Genomic DNA, 16,534 nt, shown 5'->3' with positions numbered 1-16,534 from the left:
TTCTATTACTAATATCTTTTTTAAAAAAGATTTTTATCTATTTATTTATTCATGAGAGACAGAGAAAAAGAGAGAGAGAGGCAGAGGGAGAAGCAGGGAGCCCGATGTGGGACTCGATCCCAGGACCCAGGGATCATGACCTGAGCAGAAAGGCAGCCGCTTAACCTACTGAGCCACCCAGGCCCCCCACTAACATCTTGCATTAGTGTGGTACGTTTGTTACAGTTGGTGAGCCAATATCGATAAATTATTATTAACTGAAGTTCATGTAAATTAAGGATCACTGTGTTGTATGGTTCTGTGGATTTTGAAAATGGCTGATGTCACGTATCTACCATTACACTGTATCATACAGATATAGTTTCGCCACTTGACCATTTCATTTTCATCTCTGTATTCCAGTGTCTAGCACAGGGCTTATAAATGTTATATGAATGTGCAATAATATCTTGTCCAAAATTAGATATTGCTCGAGCAATCAAATTCCGTAGAATTTGAAAAACATTTAAAGAACAATCTGCCACAACCAAATAGAGCCTATCCTAAGAATAAAAGGATGGTTTAAAATTAGAAAATGTGCTATCTCTCATTAGTCTGTCAGATAAGAAGAATAATAAAACTCAATATATAGAGGAAATCAGAATTCAAAGCTTATCCCTGATTTTCAGAAAACTCTGAAAATTAGAATGCTTTATTAACATAAAAAGAATATTTCAATCAGCATTATTTCAAAGATGATACACTAGAAGCATTTTCTAAAGGAACAAAACAAGCTTGGTAACTATTATTATTTCATATAATTCTGGAAGTTCTAGCTAACGAAGATGAGAGACAAAAGGGTTACCGTTTTGAGAAAGAGGCTCTCATTATTATTGCAATTGTAGAACCCCCCCAAAAAACACAACTGAAAATCTGTTAAAATCAATTGGTTTAATAAGACAGCTGAACATATGATAGATACCCAAGTGAAAAAGCTTCCTCTGTATAGCACAACTGGTTAGAATAATTAATGAGATAAAATGATCCTTTTAATAAACAACCACCTTAACACAAAACATGTAGGACCCCTTAAGAAAAAAGTCAAAATTGTACTAAGACAAAAATTGACTTAAGGGGCGCCTGGGTGGCTCAGTCGTTAAGCGTCTGCCTTCGGCTCAGGTTATGATCCCAGGGTCCTGGGATCAAGCCTTGCATCGGGGCTCCCTGCTCAGCGGGAAGCCTGCTTCTCCCTCTCCCACTCCCCTTGCTTGTGTTCCTTCTCTCACTGTCTCTGTCAAATAAATAAAATCTTAAAAAAAAAAAAAGGAAAAAAAAGAATAGCACCCAACTTAAAAAAAAAATTGACTTAAGATTTTTATCTTTTTTTTTTCCCTTAAGATTTTATTTATTTATTTATTTGAGAGAGAGCAAGTGAGAAAGCATGAGCGGGGAGGGGGTGCAGAGGGAGAGGGAGAAGCAGACTCCCCACTGAGGAGGGAGCCCTGCGGGGCTCAATCGCAGGACCCTGCATCATGACCTGAGCTGGAGGCAGACACTTAACCGACTGAGCCACCCAGGTGCCCCAAGATTTTTATCTTAATATTGTAATAGTAAAAATTGCCAGCAACCTAAATGTCCACCGAAAGGGGAATGGTTTGTTGTTAATTTTACTCTATCTTGTTCCGTAATGATTATAAGGTAGCTTTCAAAATATATATACACTATGACATAAAAATAACTGAAGAATTCAGGCAAAGAGAAATCTGGAGGGATGGACCACAGATTTATTCTGAACTTTCCAGCAGCCAAAATAAGGAAAGGACCCTGATCAATTATATGATTCATACTCATACCATAAAATATAGAGTTGATCGGAAGAAACCACTTTTCCTAGTGCCGAGACCAAAGGGGATTTTCTCATGGGTTTCAAAGAGAGGATACCTTGCTGAGTAAAGAATGTCGTCTTGACAACCTAACAAAACAGAGCCAGCCTCACAGAGGTGTTTTTAACGCACTTCCTTGCTCATGGGCCACCCAAAAAGTGACTAGTCGGTAAAGCTGTTTGCGGTGGGGCCAGGAGCGCGGTGATGGTTACGTGTGGGATTTGAACATGAGGATGGTCGGGTACACAGCCCTGAGGAGCAGCTCAGGGGGAGGACACATTATAGAGACTACAGTTATGATTCCCAGCTGATGTGTCGTGCTCCTCTGGTGTCCTGTGAATTTCACAGATGGGCCACTAAATTTTTGTCAGCGTGTTACGTTTCTCTTTGCTACAACTGAGGATCCTCACTGCTGGGCAGCCTGTCACGTGGTGGCCTGGGCTATGAATGCAGCAGCCGCGTGGGGCGGGCGGGGGGGGGGGGCAGGCAGGAAACAAGAGGTGCCACTTAGGCTCACATTACAAAGAATCGAATGTGGATGGACTGAACAGTCTCCACAAATATTCTCTCAAGTTAGATTTTGGTCAGTGCTGTGGAGGACAAGTAAACTGTGTCTGGTCAAATGTTGGTCCATACGCTTTAATATTTGGCTAATGGTATTAACAGCCCCTTATGAAGGTTGAGAAGCCTCATGAGGTAAGATGCTTGAATAGAGAGCTAGCTTATCTAAAGATTTTCCTAGACAACTTGAGGCTTGATCCAATACATGGAAGGGGCAGTCAAGGTCAAGGTTTCCAAATTTCTACATTGTAGAGAATAGCCACGTTAATTTAGGATTGGGAGAATTGATTTTTAAAAAATGAATGGACAAAAGCCTGACCTAAGTAAGGGGGGAAAAGAGTTGTAAAGTGTCCATGTAAGTTCCTGGTAAGGGGCTCCTGGGTGGCTCAGTCGGTTAAGCATCTGACTCTTGGTTTTGGCTCAGGTCATGACTTCATGGGTCATTGGATCGAGCCCCATGTCGGACTCCATGCTTGGGGGTGGTCCACGCTCAGTGGAGAGTCTGCTTGAAGATGCTCTCCCTCTTCCCCTCCCTCCACTTGCATGCACGCATGCTCTGTCTCAAATAAATAAATCTTTAAAAAAAAGTTCCTGGGAAATCCTTCAAGGTAAATGGTGTCCAAGTAGATAGTAACCAGAGTGGCTTGGAAGGTTTAGAAGCTGGCTTCACCTCAAGCCCTAGTGTCTTCGTCTGCAATGTAAGGACATTAGTATCCACGTACTAACTTATTACTGTCCACTTACTAATATCCACTTGCTAGTACCCACTTACTAACCAGTGAGTAAGATTCAAACCGAGTAAAATCCCTGGCGGCCTCCTCTAGGCCATATTACGGATGTGCCTTTCTGGCCGGAGTCGTGTTTTGCTACTAGAGGGTCGTTGTCTCATGACTCGCTAGGACTTGTCTGTGTTGGCTGAGACGCCGTGCAGGTAAAACCGTGTCAATTGTCCTGCTGATTGGAGGGACAGTCAGAGTCTCCCCTCTCGGGTGTCTGAAGTGGGATTTATAAAGTGACGAGGTAGCTGAGGTTTGGAAGCCCTTTGGCTTGCCCTCATCCTGGTCACCTCTCCTGTCCAACCACAGGAGCAGGTATCGGGCGAGAGCTGAGCCAGGGTTAAAGGCAAAGGGCAGGGTAGTCCTGAGGGTGGTCACTTCTGGGCAACTTCATTTCATACTGCCATTTATAATTGAGTTGGGTCCTCAGATAATTTTGAAGACTTTTCCATTTGGCTTCATACTCACAGGTAGGCCCTTCATCATGGCTTCCAGAGGACCCCACCCAACTTGTTCTGGTCCTGGCATTTTAAGTTTTCAGAGAAATGAATTTCATGATATGTAGAGTACATGAAAGTTAGAAGCCCACAGTGTGAAGTGTCCCAAGAAGATAACAAGGAAATAGGAAGAAGGTAAAGGTTAGGGAAATCAGTGCCTCCCACTGGGAAATCAGGTCAACACTTCAAGGAGCTGACAGTGTTCTCTGTCGGTTTGTTTTTGTCCCTCAAAGTCACAGAGAGAAAGGGCGTAAGAAGTGGATGGTGGGGTAGAGGTGATTGCAGACTAGCGGCCCTTTATCTGACTCATCTCAAGCACTGCTCAGTGTTTTGATGTAATAACGCAGTTTCTGTCTCTTGGCTTGTTCTTCCCAAAGCCCTGTCCCATCAGGACAAAGCTGGAGGAGAGGATGGCCCCCAGCAGTGGCTGACCTTGCCGTTCGCTCAGGGCCAGCCCAGCTCTGCACTTGCACGTCTATTACGTCACCATCTGTGTCACTGTCATCTGTTTTCCTTTGGCATTTTAGGCTTGCTTTTCCAGAAGTGTTGTTTCCTTGGTCTGGGCTTTATATTCATTTTACTATTTCTATATTCAGTTAAAGTCAGTGGCTTAATTATACATTGAAAACAAAACCAAAACACTTAACAGGAAGCCACTGCCCTGATTGGGCAGGGGAATTGAAGGCAGTGCTACTCTGAATGTGCCCTGGTTTCCTGGCCAGGAGGGGGTACATATAAGGGCCCTGAGAATATGTGCAGTGCAATTCCTCATACACTCATTTTTGAGTTGTTGTAGAGAACGAGAAAAGTGTCAGAAGCTGGAGACATTGTTAACACAGTCTTCCCTTGGGAAAAAAAAAGGATTCTATAAACTAGTCTGTGTTGACTCCAGGCCCGATTCTAGAATATTCTGACAGAGAGATGGCATGTATGCCTCAAAAAGTGTGAAGTACTAAGAGTTTCAACACAGGTTCACAGAGAATAGGAGACTTTAGGCTAAGGGTTTTCTATATCATCAGATTCATCTCCCTTTTTTTTTTTTTAAGATTTTATTTTATTTGAGAGAAAGCGGGAGTGAGAGAAATCACACAGGGAGAGGGAGAAGCAGAACTCCCCGCTGAGCAGGGAGCCTGACATGGGGCTCGATCCCAGGACCCTGAGATCATGACCTGAGCTGAAGGCACTTACTGATCATGATAATACAGACCCTAGAGGGTGGCCCTGTCCCGGTTGGGTGAACGGTTTTTGTTGTGTGCCAGACAGAAAAACATAGAATGCCTGGCTGTCCTCACCCAAGAAGTTCAGAGCCATTGGCAAGGCCTGCCGCTAAGAGGGCTATTCTAGTGGCTTCCTGGCTTCTGTACAAAGAGTACTACCAGGGGCGCCTGGGTGGCACAGCGGTTAAGCGTCTGCCTTCGGCTCAGGGCGTGATCCCGGCGTTATGGGATCGAGCCCCACGTCAGGCTCTTCTGCTATGAGCCTGCTTCTTCCTCTCCCACTCCCCCTGCTTGTGTTCCCTCTCTCGCTGGCTGTCTCTATCTCTGTCAAATAAATAAATAAAATCTTTAAAAAAAAAAAAAAAGAGTACTACCAAAAGCCATTGGACATTGATCTTTGTTTTTCTTCCAGTTTTATTGAGCTATTAATTGACGTATCACATTGAATAAGTTTAAGATGTGCCACATAATGATTTCAGTGTTCGTATATAACACAGAATGCTTACCATAGTATGTTTAGTTCACATCCGTTACCTCACACAGTTACAGCTTTTTTCCTTGTGATGAGAACTTTTAAGGTCTCCTGTCAGCAGTTTTCAAATATACGATACAGTGTTGTTAACCGTAGTCCCCATGCTGTCCGTTTCCTCCTCCGCACTTGTATGTGCGTGTCGGTACCTTGTGACCAGCTTCACCCATTTCCCCAGCCTGGACATCGGTCATTACATTGCTGTTTGGATTAGATGTCCTTTTAAGGTGCTTTCCACGTCTGAGATTTTCTGTTTCTCAATGATGGTGTTCTGGACTCTTCTAATTGTTTTTGTTTTAATAAGAAAATGCAGTTGCATTGACAGGTGTTAAATGACAAAAATGCCTAGCACTCTGATTCTTTTCTGTGACCTGTTCTGTTCGGAATTGCTGAGTGTTCTGTTCTCTGTGCCCTGCCACTTTTGTCCCTCCCTTTCCCGTGGGGAGCCCCTTGCGGAGCTGACAGGCCCCTGCCTCCACTGGGTCCAGCTGTCAGCCGGAGGACAAGCTGTCTTGGCCAACCTGCGCAGGCTGCGAGAGACAGCGCCTCTACTGGGGCGCCCGGCGGGCTCAGTCGGTGGAGCGTGGGACTCTTGATCTCGGGGCTGTGAGTTCGAGCCCCAGGTTCGGGGCAGAGATTATGTAAATAAATAAAACTTAAAAAAAAAAAAAAAAAGGCTCCTCTGCAATTTTTCGCTGACTCACTCTTCCCCGGCGTCACATGTACCATACGCTGAGACCGTGATCGCGTGCGTGGGAGACTTTGTTAACCCTTTTGATTCTCTTCCCTTAGGAATCAACTCCTAAAAGTTTGGAATTGAACTTTAACTTGTCTAATACCAAGTTTTGTTTTTTATTGAAGGCTATTTCTGATGCTTGAAAGCTACCCTTTCAGCCACAAAGATGGTCATCAATCTTTGCCTCCCACAGTTCAGACCAAGAATTTATTGCAACAAGGTAAACAAAACAAGTATATGTACATAAATATACGATGGCTACTTTTCATGGTTTTCCCATTTCTGCCTTGTGTATGTGGACTTCATTTGGGCGTCATGTGCTTTCACCTTCTCTGTTTTAGATCCCACCAGGTGACACTTAGGTAAGCATGGGTCAGACCGCACTTCTAGAATCACACAGCACTGATAGAAGGTGAGCTGTGGCTCATTTTCATTGTGCTCTTCCCTCTGATGATAAAATTTAACTCTGCTCCAAGTCCTAGGTAGAGCTACTGTCTCTCCCCTGCCATTCATCCCGCTTACTTCTCACGCTCGAAATAATGGCTTGTATTTGTTATGTGGATTCCTTCTTTATATTTGAATTAAGCTGTTTCCCCTTTCGTGCAAAAGAGGTCATCTTTCCGCAGCTCGGAGCAAGGAGTAAGGAAACTGCAAGGGGAAATCTGAACCGTCCCCTAATTTGGACCTTTCGCACACAGCGTGCTATTTCAGGTTCCCAGATTGTGAAACTGATTTCTTCCAACAGAGACACAAGTTCTTTCCCCACCATCTGAAAAGAACATTCCTATGAAATCTTTCATAAGCTGAAATGGTGTAAAATGAAGAGTATCTATCCCCTGCCTTCCAAAAGTTCACCTTAGGCCACTTTGCTTTTACAAAAGACCTATGTCAGTGTGATAATGACTTTTTCCCTAAAAGCAGAAACTCTCTCTGGATTTCTTTTGGTTAGCAAAAGCAGGTACTAATATAGGTCTTTCATCAAAGCAGAGTGCTGTGATGTGAACTTTCAGGTGTGGGGGGTACCTGTGTCTTAAAATCTCTACCAGTTATAACAAATACTAGAAATTTAAGAGGGAAAAAAGTTACACTCCCACCCTGTAGCATATTCAGTGTTCTAGATTTCCCGTAGTCTTGTGGTCCTTGTTTCTGAACACACTTTTTTTTTTTTAACCAAGTTCCAACAATTGTAGATTTACAAGAAGATTGTTCATTGTGCCTTGCTAGGGAAACTGTTACACTCGGTAGAGTCCAATACAAAATTAAGAACTTTAACGAACATCTTTGTTTTTCCCTAAATCTCTATGGTTTCATCAGCCCTTTTCTCTCAGAGACATTATTTTGAAGGGATTTTTGGTTGGGTTGATCGGAGTTTTGTTGCTCGTAGTTTTTAAGGATGGGCAGTACTTGGGAACAAGTTACCCTCAGCCTTTGACCTGATCTTGCGTGCCTCCCCCTGCCCCCCAAAAAACCCGAACAAATAAAAAAACCATGAGAATTTGGTGTAATAGAGGACGTTTTAAATGAGGAACTTAATACTTTCTTTAAATAATTTTCTTAGAAGTGGCAAGTGCTTGAAAACTCATTGTCTTTGGATCGCATCAAATGAATACATCTCGTATTTGTCATTAACTCTAGATATCAGCTGATGGTTATGAAGTAGAAAATCTCATCTCTGAAGACCTCACAAAGAGAAGCCATGGTTTTAGGACAGAGTATTTCATTAAGCCACCAGTGTATGTGACAGTTTCCTTTCCCTTCGGTGTGGAAATCTGTAGGATTAACATAGACCTCACAGCTGGGGGAGGCCCGAGTGTCACGGGCCTGGAGATGTACACGTCCGCCTTATCCAGCAGAGCATCTTGGAATGCCCCCGAGGGCCGGACCCCGGGCCCAGGAGAGCCATCCATCCCGGACAAGGAGGCATTCACCTTGGTAGGCAAAGTCTTGCTGAAAAACCAGAGCCAAGTGGTGTTTAGCCACAGGGGCTTCAAGGCCAGGCCACCTTTCGGCCCGATGGAAGCCACACTCCCCTCTCCCGCTGTTGTGGCACAGGAGCTCTGGAATAAAGGGGCTCTTTCTCTTAGCCACGTGGCCCATCTCAAGATCTGTATCACCCACGTGACAGGCAGCGGTATCCCTTGCATCAAACGGCTGGAAGTGTGGGGTCAGCCAGCTAAAACCTGCTCTCAGGAGGTCATAGACAGTGTCTTGCTGCTCGCCTCCGAGAGCCTCCCTCAGGACTCGGCTCTGCAGGCCCCAGCCTTGCCCATGGAGAGTGACTGCGATCCCGGAGGCCTGTCTGAGGGCCAGCAGGCCCCCTCCAGCCTGCAGGAGCTCGCTGAGGTTATTCGGGATGTGCCCGAGGAGTTCCTGGATCCCATCACCCTGGAGATCATGCCTTGCCCCATGCTGCTGCCCTCGGGCAAGGTCATCGACCAGAGCACACTGGAGAAGTGTAACCGCAGCGAAGCTGCGTGGGGCCGAGTGCCCAGCGACCCTTTCACGGGGGTAGCCTTTACTCCGCACTCCCAGCCCCTGCCTCACCCCTCCCTGAAGGCCCGGATCGACCATTTCCTGCTCCAGCACTCCATTCCTGGCTGCCATCTGCTTGGGAGAGCACAGACTGCGTTGGCAGTGACACCCTCTTCCATTGCTCTGCCCTCTCGGAAAAGGAAGATGGAGCAGGCTGAACACGCGCCACATGGTAGCCTCGGTGTCGACGCTTCCTGTTTCTCTGCCACAAGCCTTCTGGTCTCACCCACTACCTCAGAGCACACCGCTAAGAAAATGAAAGCTGCCAGCGAGCTGGGGCTGACACACATGGACTGCTCAACAGGTACTTGGTGTCCTACGTCCGTGTCCGCGGTCATCCCTGCGCTCCCCAGGTGACACTTGGCACTGTTGCCCTGTGCTTTATGCTTTGCCCCCATAAATGACCCCCACGTTTACTAGCGTAAAGCACCACACATGCATGATCTCATGGCTTCTCTGGTCAAGAGTCCAGGTGTGGTTTGGAGGGGTCACCTGCTTTGGGGTCTGCCACGGCCACAGTTGTGGTGTGTGCAAACAAGATGGAAGTCACAGTCTTGTACAACCCAGTCGTGGAGGTAAAACCCTATCATGTGTGCCATATTCTGTTAGGAGCGAGTCACTAAGTCCAGCCCACACTCAAGGGGGGGGGTACCCAGGTACCCAGGGCAGGAGTATCTGGAGGGGTTGCTCATTGGGAACCATTTCAGACACTCTCCCGCACCATTGATTTCTGTTTCGTTCAGTGGTGGTTTTTTTATTTGTTTGTTTTTATTCAACGTTTTTAGCTAAGATTGGTGGTTGAATTTTGTCCTATGCCGTTTCAGTGTCAGTGGAGATGATGCTTCGATTTTTCATCCTGAGATCTTTCAGTGTGAAAAAATACATTAATAGGCTTCTAAATGTTGAGACAGTATTACATTCCTGGAAGAAACTCCATTTGGTCATGCTTCTTTTAATGTTCAGCTTGGTTCTGTTTGCTAGTGTTTTATTTTGGATAAATAATGTGGACTGTCGTGTATGTGTGGATGTATGCATGGGCACATGCCATCTGTGGTCATGTTTTGTTAGCAAAGATTTATTTGCTCCATAAGAAGAATTAAGAAATTCTCCTTTCCTACACTTCAGAACAATATAATAGTATTAGGATCATTTACTCCTTTACGTATTTGGTAGAATTTGCCCGTGACTGTCCGTGCCGGGTACTTTTTGAGGTAGCTGTTTGACACTTTTATTTTCCTTATGAAAATTAGTCTGTTCAGATTTTATCATTCTTCTAATTTTCTCTCTTACTGCAAAAACCCTAGGCAAATAGTGTGCTTAAAGGTTACCTGGTTTTGAGTCTAAGTTTTAGTTAACATGATCCTCAGAAACTCCTGGAAGCATGTGAGGTCCTTAGACCCTGATGTCTCTGAGGTCTCTGGTAGTGTTGGCCTCGACAGATTTGTTGGTGACATAGGACCGTGCTGACCTGTGCTTCAAGGCCCTAAGCACGTCGTACAAACTGTAGGCAAAGTGTTCTATTCCCTACTTTAAGGCAGTTTTGTGAACCCTGCTACCAGGCAGGTCTCTGGGTTCTTTCTTGGGCAGCTGTCCCCCTCCCCCATTGCCTTCACAACTCAGCCCACTGCTTGGCTTTCTGTGACCACACCGAGAAGGTTCCTTAGATCATGGAGTGAGCAGAGTGAGGTCTTTGTTATTCCACTTGGTAATGACCACTTGCTTTACTCAGCAGGAGGGAGAGGACACAAGTGCCCAGAGGTGCAGGCCAGTGGCCCTGCGGAGTGGCAGGGGCCCCGGAAAGGAGGAGACTAGGAAAGGCTGCTAGTGAGGGAGTGGACAGGGAGCAGGGGCACAGAAAGTAGGGTGCAGTTCCGCAGGGGAGCCACCAGGTGGTGTGGGCCTGCCCAGCAGTTTTTCCTGGAGGAGGACAGCTAGAGTAGAGCCCAGGAACCCTGAAAGCCGGGTGGGGTGGGTCCCCAGGGCTTTAACTGCTGGTATTCCGTCATCACAGTCCTCCAGCGGACATTAGGGAGGGGGTTCTTTACATTCGTGTCCATTCCAGCTGGAAGTGCTGTTCTGTAGTCCTCCGAGGACTTACGGCTTGCTCTTCTCTTTTGCTGAACCTCTTTCTGGATATTGTGGTCTGTGCGTCTCTTGTCAGGTCCAGTGTCCCATGAGCAGAAGCTGTCACAAAGCTTGGAAGTTGCCTTGACGTCGACCCTTGGCTCCATGCCCTCCTTCACGGCTCGGCTGACCAGGGGGCAGCTCCAGCACCTGGGCACGAGAGAAAGCAGCACCTCCTGGAGGCCAGGCGCCGGCTCGGGTAACCAAGGCCCCATCTGTCTCCTGGGAGCCCCGGAACAGGAGGCTGGGCCTCACCTCCGGGGCTCTGCCGACCACCATGCCCGGTCTCAGCCCCGGGCCTCGGGGAGACCCCATTCTCTTTCCTTTTCCAGGGGGAGTTGAGGGGCTCCTGTGAAGTGTAACTCTTCACAAGAAAGGCTTTCTTTAGTTAAGTTTTAGTAATTCTGTGGACTTAGGGCTTGGCAGCTCTGTGGTGTTTCGGGTAAGATCTAATAGTAATTGTTCTGTCCTGAGGACTTTTGTTTGTTTCTCCTTCTTTGTTTAGTTTTCGTATCTAGTGTGTCTCCCATCTGACATCTGGGTAGTTTATTTTACATAACTGTGGAGGGAGCTTGGGGTTGTCCTCTTCGTGCCTTCCTGTCAACTTTGTCCCTGGTGTTTCAGCAAAGAACTGGGGCAGCTCACTGAGCCAGTTTTTGCCTACCCTGAATCTGGGACCCCATTAGATGATCGAATCAACTAGGATACAAAGTGAGAGAACCTGCTGGAATGCTGGGACAGTTTTTACAAGACGAAGGCTGAGGGAGCTCATGATAAGGCGACGCTTGGTTCCTGTCGCCCATCCAGAGCCAAGCCATTCTCTTGTCTGGATCCTGGGCCATCTTACCTCTTCTGCTTCTCATCCGCATCCCCCTGTCTCTCTGATTATGTTTCCACCCTGGCCAGCCCCCAGAACCTTCCTGTCCAGGTGACCAGTGGTTTCCGTGGACTCCAGACGCAGTGGTCGCTAACCCTCTCAGCAGTGTCTGATGCGGCTAGCCAACACCGCCTTCCCGAAACGCCTTCTCTCTTGGCCTTCCAGATGGTACACTCTTTTTCTCCCTGTTTTCACCATGCCTTTGCGCTTTCCACTGCTGACTCCTCCGTTTCTTCCAGACTCTGGTCCTGGACCCTCTTCTCTGTCCTGTCATCCTGGCAAGAGCCCACCGGCCAGTGACTGCCCATGCTCGCCTGTAGCTCTTTCCTCTCCTTGGAGCTCAGACCCCAGTCTCCCTGACAGCTGCCTGGCACCTCCACGTGGGAAACTCAGGGATATTTCTTGAGTGAAATTCTAACTCAGAACTGCAGACACCCGCCAGAGGTTTCCCTCCACCTCCCATAACCCCATTGTGGATAAAGAGCAGCGTCTTCTACCCCTTGGTCAGGCCTACAACGTGGACATCATCCTTGGTTTCCTTCAACATTCCTGATATCCACGCATCCTCAAGTCCTGTCAGTACTCCTCCAACTGGGCCTCAGAGCCCTGTTCTCTGCTGGCCCCGGGCCCAGCTCCTGTGCTGTGGCCCCGACTCCTGCAGCAGCCCTGTGGCTCCCCGGCAGCCACCCTTGCCTGCCGCTCACAGGGGCCAGAAGGGTGGTCTTCTGCTATCAACCAGCTCGTGGCACTGCCCTTCTAGACGCCTCTCAGGGCATCTGGTTGAGCTTGAAATAACATCTAAACTCCTGCTGCCTGTGAAGTCCTGCGCGCCCCAGCCCGCCCCCTGCCCCCTTGCAGTCTCGCCCGAAGCCAGTCTCCTAGGTCACACCTCTGGGTCCTGTCTTTCTGTGATGGACCAGCTATTCTCTTGGTTTGGTTTGGTTTGGTTCTGGACCATTCTTTGTACTTGCTGTCCTTTTCTTTCTGCATGGCTGGTCCCTTTTCTTCCCCCAAGACGCCAGCCTTGCCCTCTCCAGAGGGGTGTGGACTGGGGAAGAACAGTCTGCTGAGGCTAGGGCCACAAGAGAAGGAAGCACGCGGGTACAGCTTGGGGAGGTGGTAGCAGGACTCGGCCCCTGTGGCCCTCATTCAGGGAGGACCTGCGGGAAGCAGGGAAGAGAGAAGCTGCAGCACAGGAAGGGGATTGACAGCTCAGGGGTGGGGCTGGGGGGGTGGGGCTGGGCTGAAGAGAAGCAGGTGCTGGGCTTGGTGGGCAGGTCCGCTGCAAACAGACCTCAGCCCTGTCCCTCTGGTGCCCTCCTTCCTCTGCTGACCTGCCCGGCCCTGCTGCACCTGACCCCTCTGTGCTTTTTCCTTGTCTTGTGGCATCTTGCCTTGTAGTTTTGTGGCATCTCGCCTTGTAGTTTTGTTGTCAGGATGAGTTTGTGTCCCACTCGGACCTTGACAGCCTGTCCCCGTGGAAAGTAAATCCTGCTTGGAGACCATGAGGGTGGGCTCGGTGTGGCCCGCCTGCCCTCAGAAGCCAGCTTTTCTTGAGCACTCGTTGCAGCACGAAGATTTAATAATTGAGGGGAGGCCTCCCAGGTTCCCAGGCTCCCCAACACCCTGTCCTCCCAGATCAACCAGAAGTGGCCTCGGGAGGGATAAAGGCACGCTGCCACAGGGGTTTGGAGGGTGGACAAGCTTCTTGTCCCATTCCAGGCATATGCCCAGCCATCAGGACGGAGCCTGAACCAGGGGCTGGCTTTCCCTAACCTTGGCCTATTTTCCTCCCTAATTTACCAGAGCAGCCTGGGAGCGCCCCGGGCCCCGAGTGCGCCTCCTGCAAAAGAGTGTTTTCTCCCTACTTCAAAAAGGAGCCCGTGTACCAGCTTCCCTGTGGCCATCTCCTGTGCCGGCCCTGCCTGGGTGAGAAGCAGCGCTCCCTGCCCGTGGCCTGCACGGCCTGCCAGCGGCCGTTTGCCAGCCAGGATGTGCTGCGGGTCCACTTCTGAGGCACCAGCCTCAGCCGGAGAAGATGCGTCGAGGGGAGTAGCTGAGGGAGTGGGGGTCAAGATCCCCTGAGGTCTGGCCAGGTCCCAAGCACAGCAGGGCCCTTTCTTCCCAGGGGCTTTCCCTTTATCTCCTTCCACAGTGTAGCACACGGGCCGGAGCACGGGTGGGAGGGGGCGCTCCACTCCTGCTCAAGTGGCAATAGGATAACAAAGCCATAGCTGGGGCTGGGAGGGACGGGGGACATATCCCTGCCCTCCTGTGCCTCCCTGCCACCCCCTCCCCCGCCAGAGCCCAGGGCCTGTGAGAGCCGGCCCCACCCTGTTGGGCACCCCTCCCACGTTGTCGGCACACACACCCCAGTCCTGCAGGGTGGATGTGAGTGGAGCACAATGGACCATGGTTTGGGATCTCAAAGACAGCCTCCGCCTTCGGTGTCACCCAGGAGTGCTCCGTGGCGGGGGGTCTGGAGTGAATGACTCAGCCCCCGACTGGCAGACCACTCCGAGCCTTAATAAAGCGATGGTTGACGTCTGTCCGCTGTGGGCTTCCTCCTGACAAAGTGCCTGTCTGTCGTCATACGTCCGTCCCCCACGGGCACCCACACAAAGTGGGGCTGTCACAGGGCAGCCTCGAGCCGTTGCGGCTATCCTGTCAGGCTGCAATTCAGGTCAGTGGCCTGAAGGGTTGAGAAGTCACGTTTCGGGCTGCATCTGATGTGGGAGGGTTTGCACGGGGCTGCGGGCGCAAGTGGGGAGACTCGGGCCGGCACCCACCGGGCGATGTTGGGCCGAGATGGCTGCTCTGCCCTCTGAGGCCCAAGGAGCTTTCCTGCCCGGGCCCCTGTCAGGAAGAGTACTGAAAGAAGTAGGCTGTGTTCTTCTCATTCAGATTTAGTTTTGTGGAGTCCCAGGGGAAAGTGTGTATTCCTACGACTGTTTACTGCGTGGGAAAGTTTCTAGTCTCTGGAAGAATGGCCGTGAGAAAGCGCGCTGGACTCTTCCCTGCTCCCTTGTGAGTCCGTGGGAAGGAGGGCCTGGAGGTGCTGCAGAGTTCGTTGTGAGAGTTCAGGGCAGGCACCTGTGGGCAGGCCGCAGGGCCTCAAGCTGCCCCGAAATCCCAGCCGCCTGCTCCCCTCCCCTCGCACAGGCCTGCTGCTTCCTCTGCTCCGGGGAGGCCCCAGGGAATGAGGCAATTGTCTTACGCTGGCAGGGAAGAGGGGAGCTTAGAGCTTATTAAAACTCTGATTCTTGGACTCTAGTCCAGACCCAGGAATTTAGAGATCTGTGGGTGGGGCTGGAGATTCCTAGGGGATTTGTGTGTCCCCAAAGGAAATTCCTTCCCTCTGCTGCCCTGCGGCGCTTCCCTTGACACAGCCTCACCTGAAACATCAGGGTCTGCACTGGTGGGCTTTCCTCTTAGTCGGTGAGGCTCCCGTATGCTCTTTGGCTTGAAAGGTCTGGGCCATTCCAGATTCTTGCCTTACCCTTCTTTCAACCTCGTAAGAGAAGCCCCCCGGCCATTTGCAGCAGAAGCCGCGCTGGGGGTGGGGGATTCCCATCCTCAGCCTGTGGTGGCCTCTGGATAGCAACCCACTCAGCCCTCCTGAGCAGATTCACTACTCAGGAGCCCTTCCCCCTGGGGGGCGTCTTGTCCGCCCCACCCCAGGGAGCCAGAGGCAGCTGCTTCCAGCATGGGGTCTGCACAAGGCATGCGCGCGGATAAGCACAGAGCTGCCTCCCCTCCTGTGGAGGGGCCTGGTGATCTGCATTTCAAATGGGCTCCTGCTCCCCAGATGGCCCATGGGGGAGACCAGGCTTGGGAGCCACTGGGGAGGACAGTTCCATCCTGTGCCCGGGTGGAGCCACACCCACATCCCTGGACATGCGTCCGTTTTTATCTTATTCTTTTTTTTAAGCTCTACACCCAACACGGGGCTCGAACTCATGACCCCAGATCAAGAGTCACATGCTCTACAGACTGAGCCAGCCAGGTGCCCCTTTATCTTATTCTTAAGAGTCCCCAAAAGGATGTGGTCTTTCACCACCCTTGCCAGAAACAACACTAAGCACGGCTGGGCTGATTCTCTGCCCTAGAAAATGAGAATAAGAGTTCGCCAGCTGCCAGCAAGGCTCAGAGGGTAGTTTATTTCTCAGCAGCGCCCCCGAGCCAGGCACAGAGCCGCTGACTCTGAGAAGACTCAGGAGCGAGCGCAAAGCCTTGATGTGGCCCCGCCGCCCCCTCGCCGGGCCGCAGGTCCCATGGGGGCACACGTCTTCCCCTTTCCTCTGTCATGTACTCCACACCACGCCCGTGTGGAGCGCGCAGCCCTGGGCCCTCCGAGAGCAGGGGGCTGGGCCCCAAATCTCCATCCGCCCTGCGGGGCTAAGGCTTCAGTCCTTGGCTGCTCTGTGTCCGGCTCAGGGACAGGGCCGGCTCGCTCCGGGCCGGCCGGGGGCCGCGGGAGGGAGGGCCGCTCAGAAGAAGTCCTGAAGGTAGAAGAAGTAGAAAAGCCAGCCGGCGAGGAAGAACAGGAGCATCTGCTCGGTGCTCACGGAGCACCCCGTCTCCTGGCAGGCTGGCCGCAGCACCGCGCAGCACCTGGGGCCCCGAGCCCCGGGCCGCAGCGCAGCCTCCCGGGTGTCTCCAGCTCGACACCGCCCCGCCACCAGGAGCTTTTCCATCCCCCAGGAAACCAGTCCTCTGCCTTGGGGCTTGCTGTAAGTAGGTCTGCAGACAAAGCGACCTGCCCCTGGAGGAAGCTGCCGCCCGCCGGGCTTCCAGGCCGCTCCTTTGGCTGCTTGCCTCCT

At 50.4% G+C, this 16,534-nt stretch overlaps 1 protein-coding gene across 3 annotated transcripts in view; it reads left to right on the top strand.

Annotated features, from left to right (window-relative positions):
* UBOX5 (U-box domain containing 5) overlaps positions 1–14,258 on the top strand; it is a 37,509-nt gene extending 23,251 nt beyond the window's left edge. For 2 of the 3 annotated variants that reach the window (XM_048222193.2, XM_026503141.4), the window contains 4 exons: positions 6,304–6,398; positions 7,814–9,014; positions 10,872–11,033; positions 13,518–14,258. In XM_048222193.2, coding sequence (XP_048078150.1) covers positions 6,345–6,398; positions 7,814–9,014; positions 10,872–11,033; positions 13,518–13,726 — 1,626 coding nt within the window. In that variant the 5' untranslated portion in view covers positions 6,304–6,344 and the 3' untranslated portion in view covers positions 13,727–14,258. The remainder of the gene's footprint in view (positions 1–6,303; positions 6,399–7,813; positions 9,015–10,871; positions 11,034–13,517) is intronic. The other variant, XM_044385738.3, reaches the window with a different exon arrangement.
* The last annotated feature ends 2,276 nt before the right edge of the window (positions 14,259–16,534 follow it).

The sequence above is a fragment of the Ursus arctos genome, unplaced genomic scaffold, assembly GCF_023065955.2.
Source record: "Ursus arctos isolate Adak ecotype North America unplaced genomic scaffold, UrsArc2.0 scaffold_16, whole genome shotgun sequence".
Taxonomy (NCBI): Eukaryota; Metazoa; Chordata; class Mammalia; order Carnivora; family Ursidae; genus Ursus; species Ursus arctos.
The sequence above is the reverse complement of the archived record's forward strand: the minus strand, read 5'-3'. Positions and strand labels throughout refer to the sequence as shown.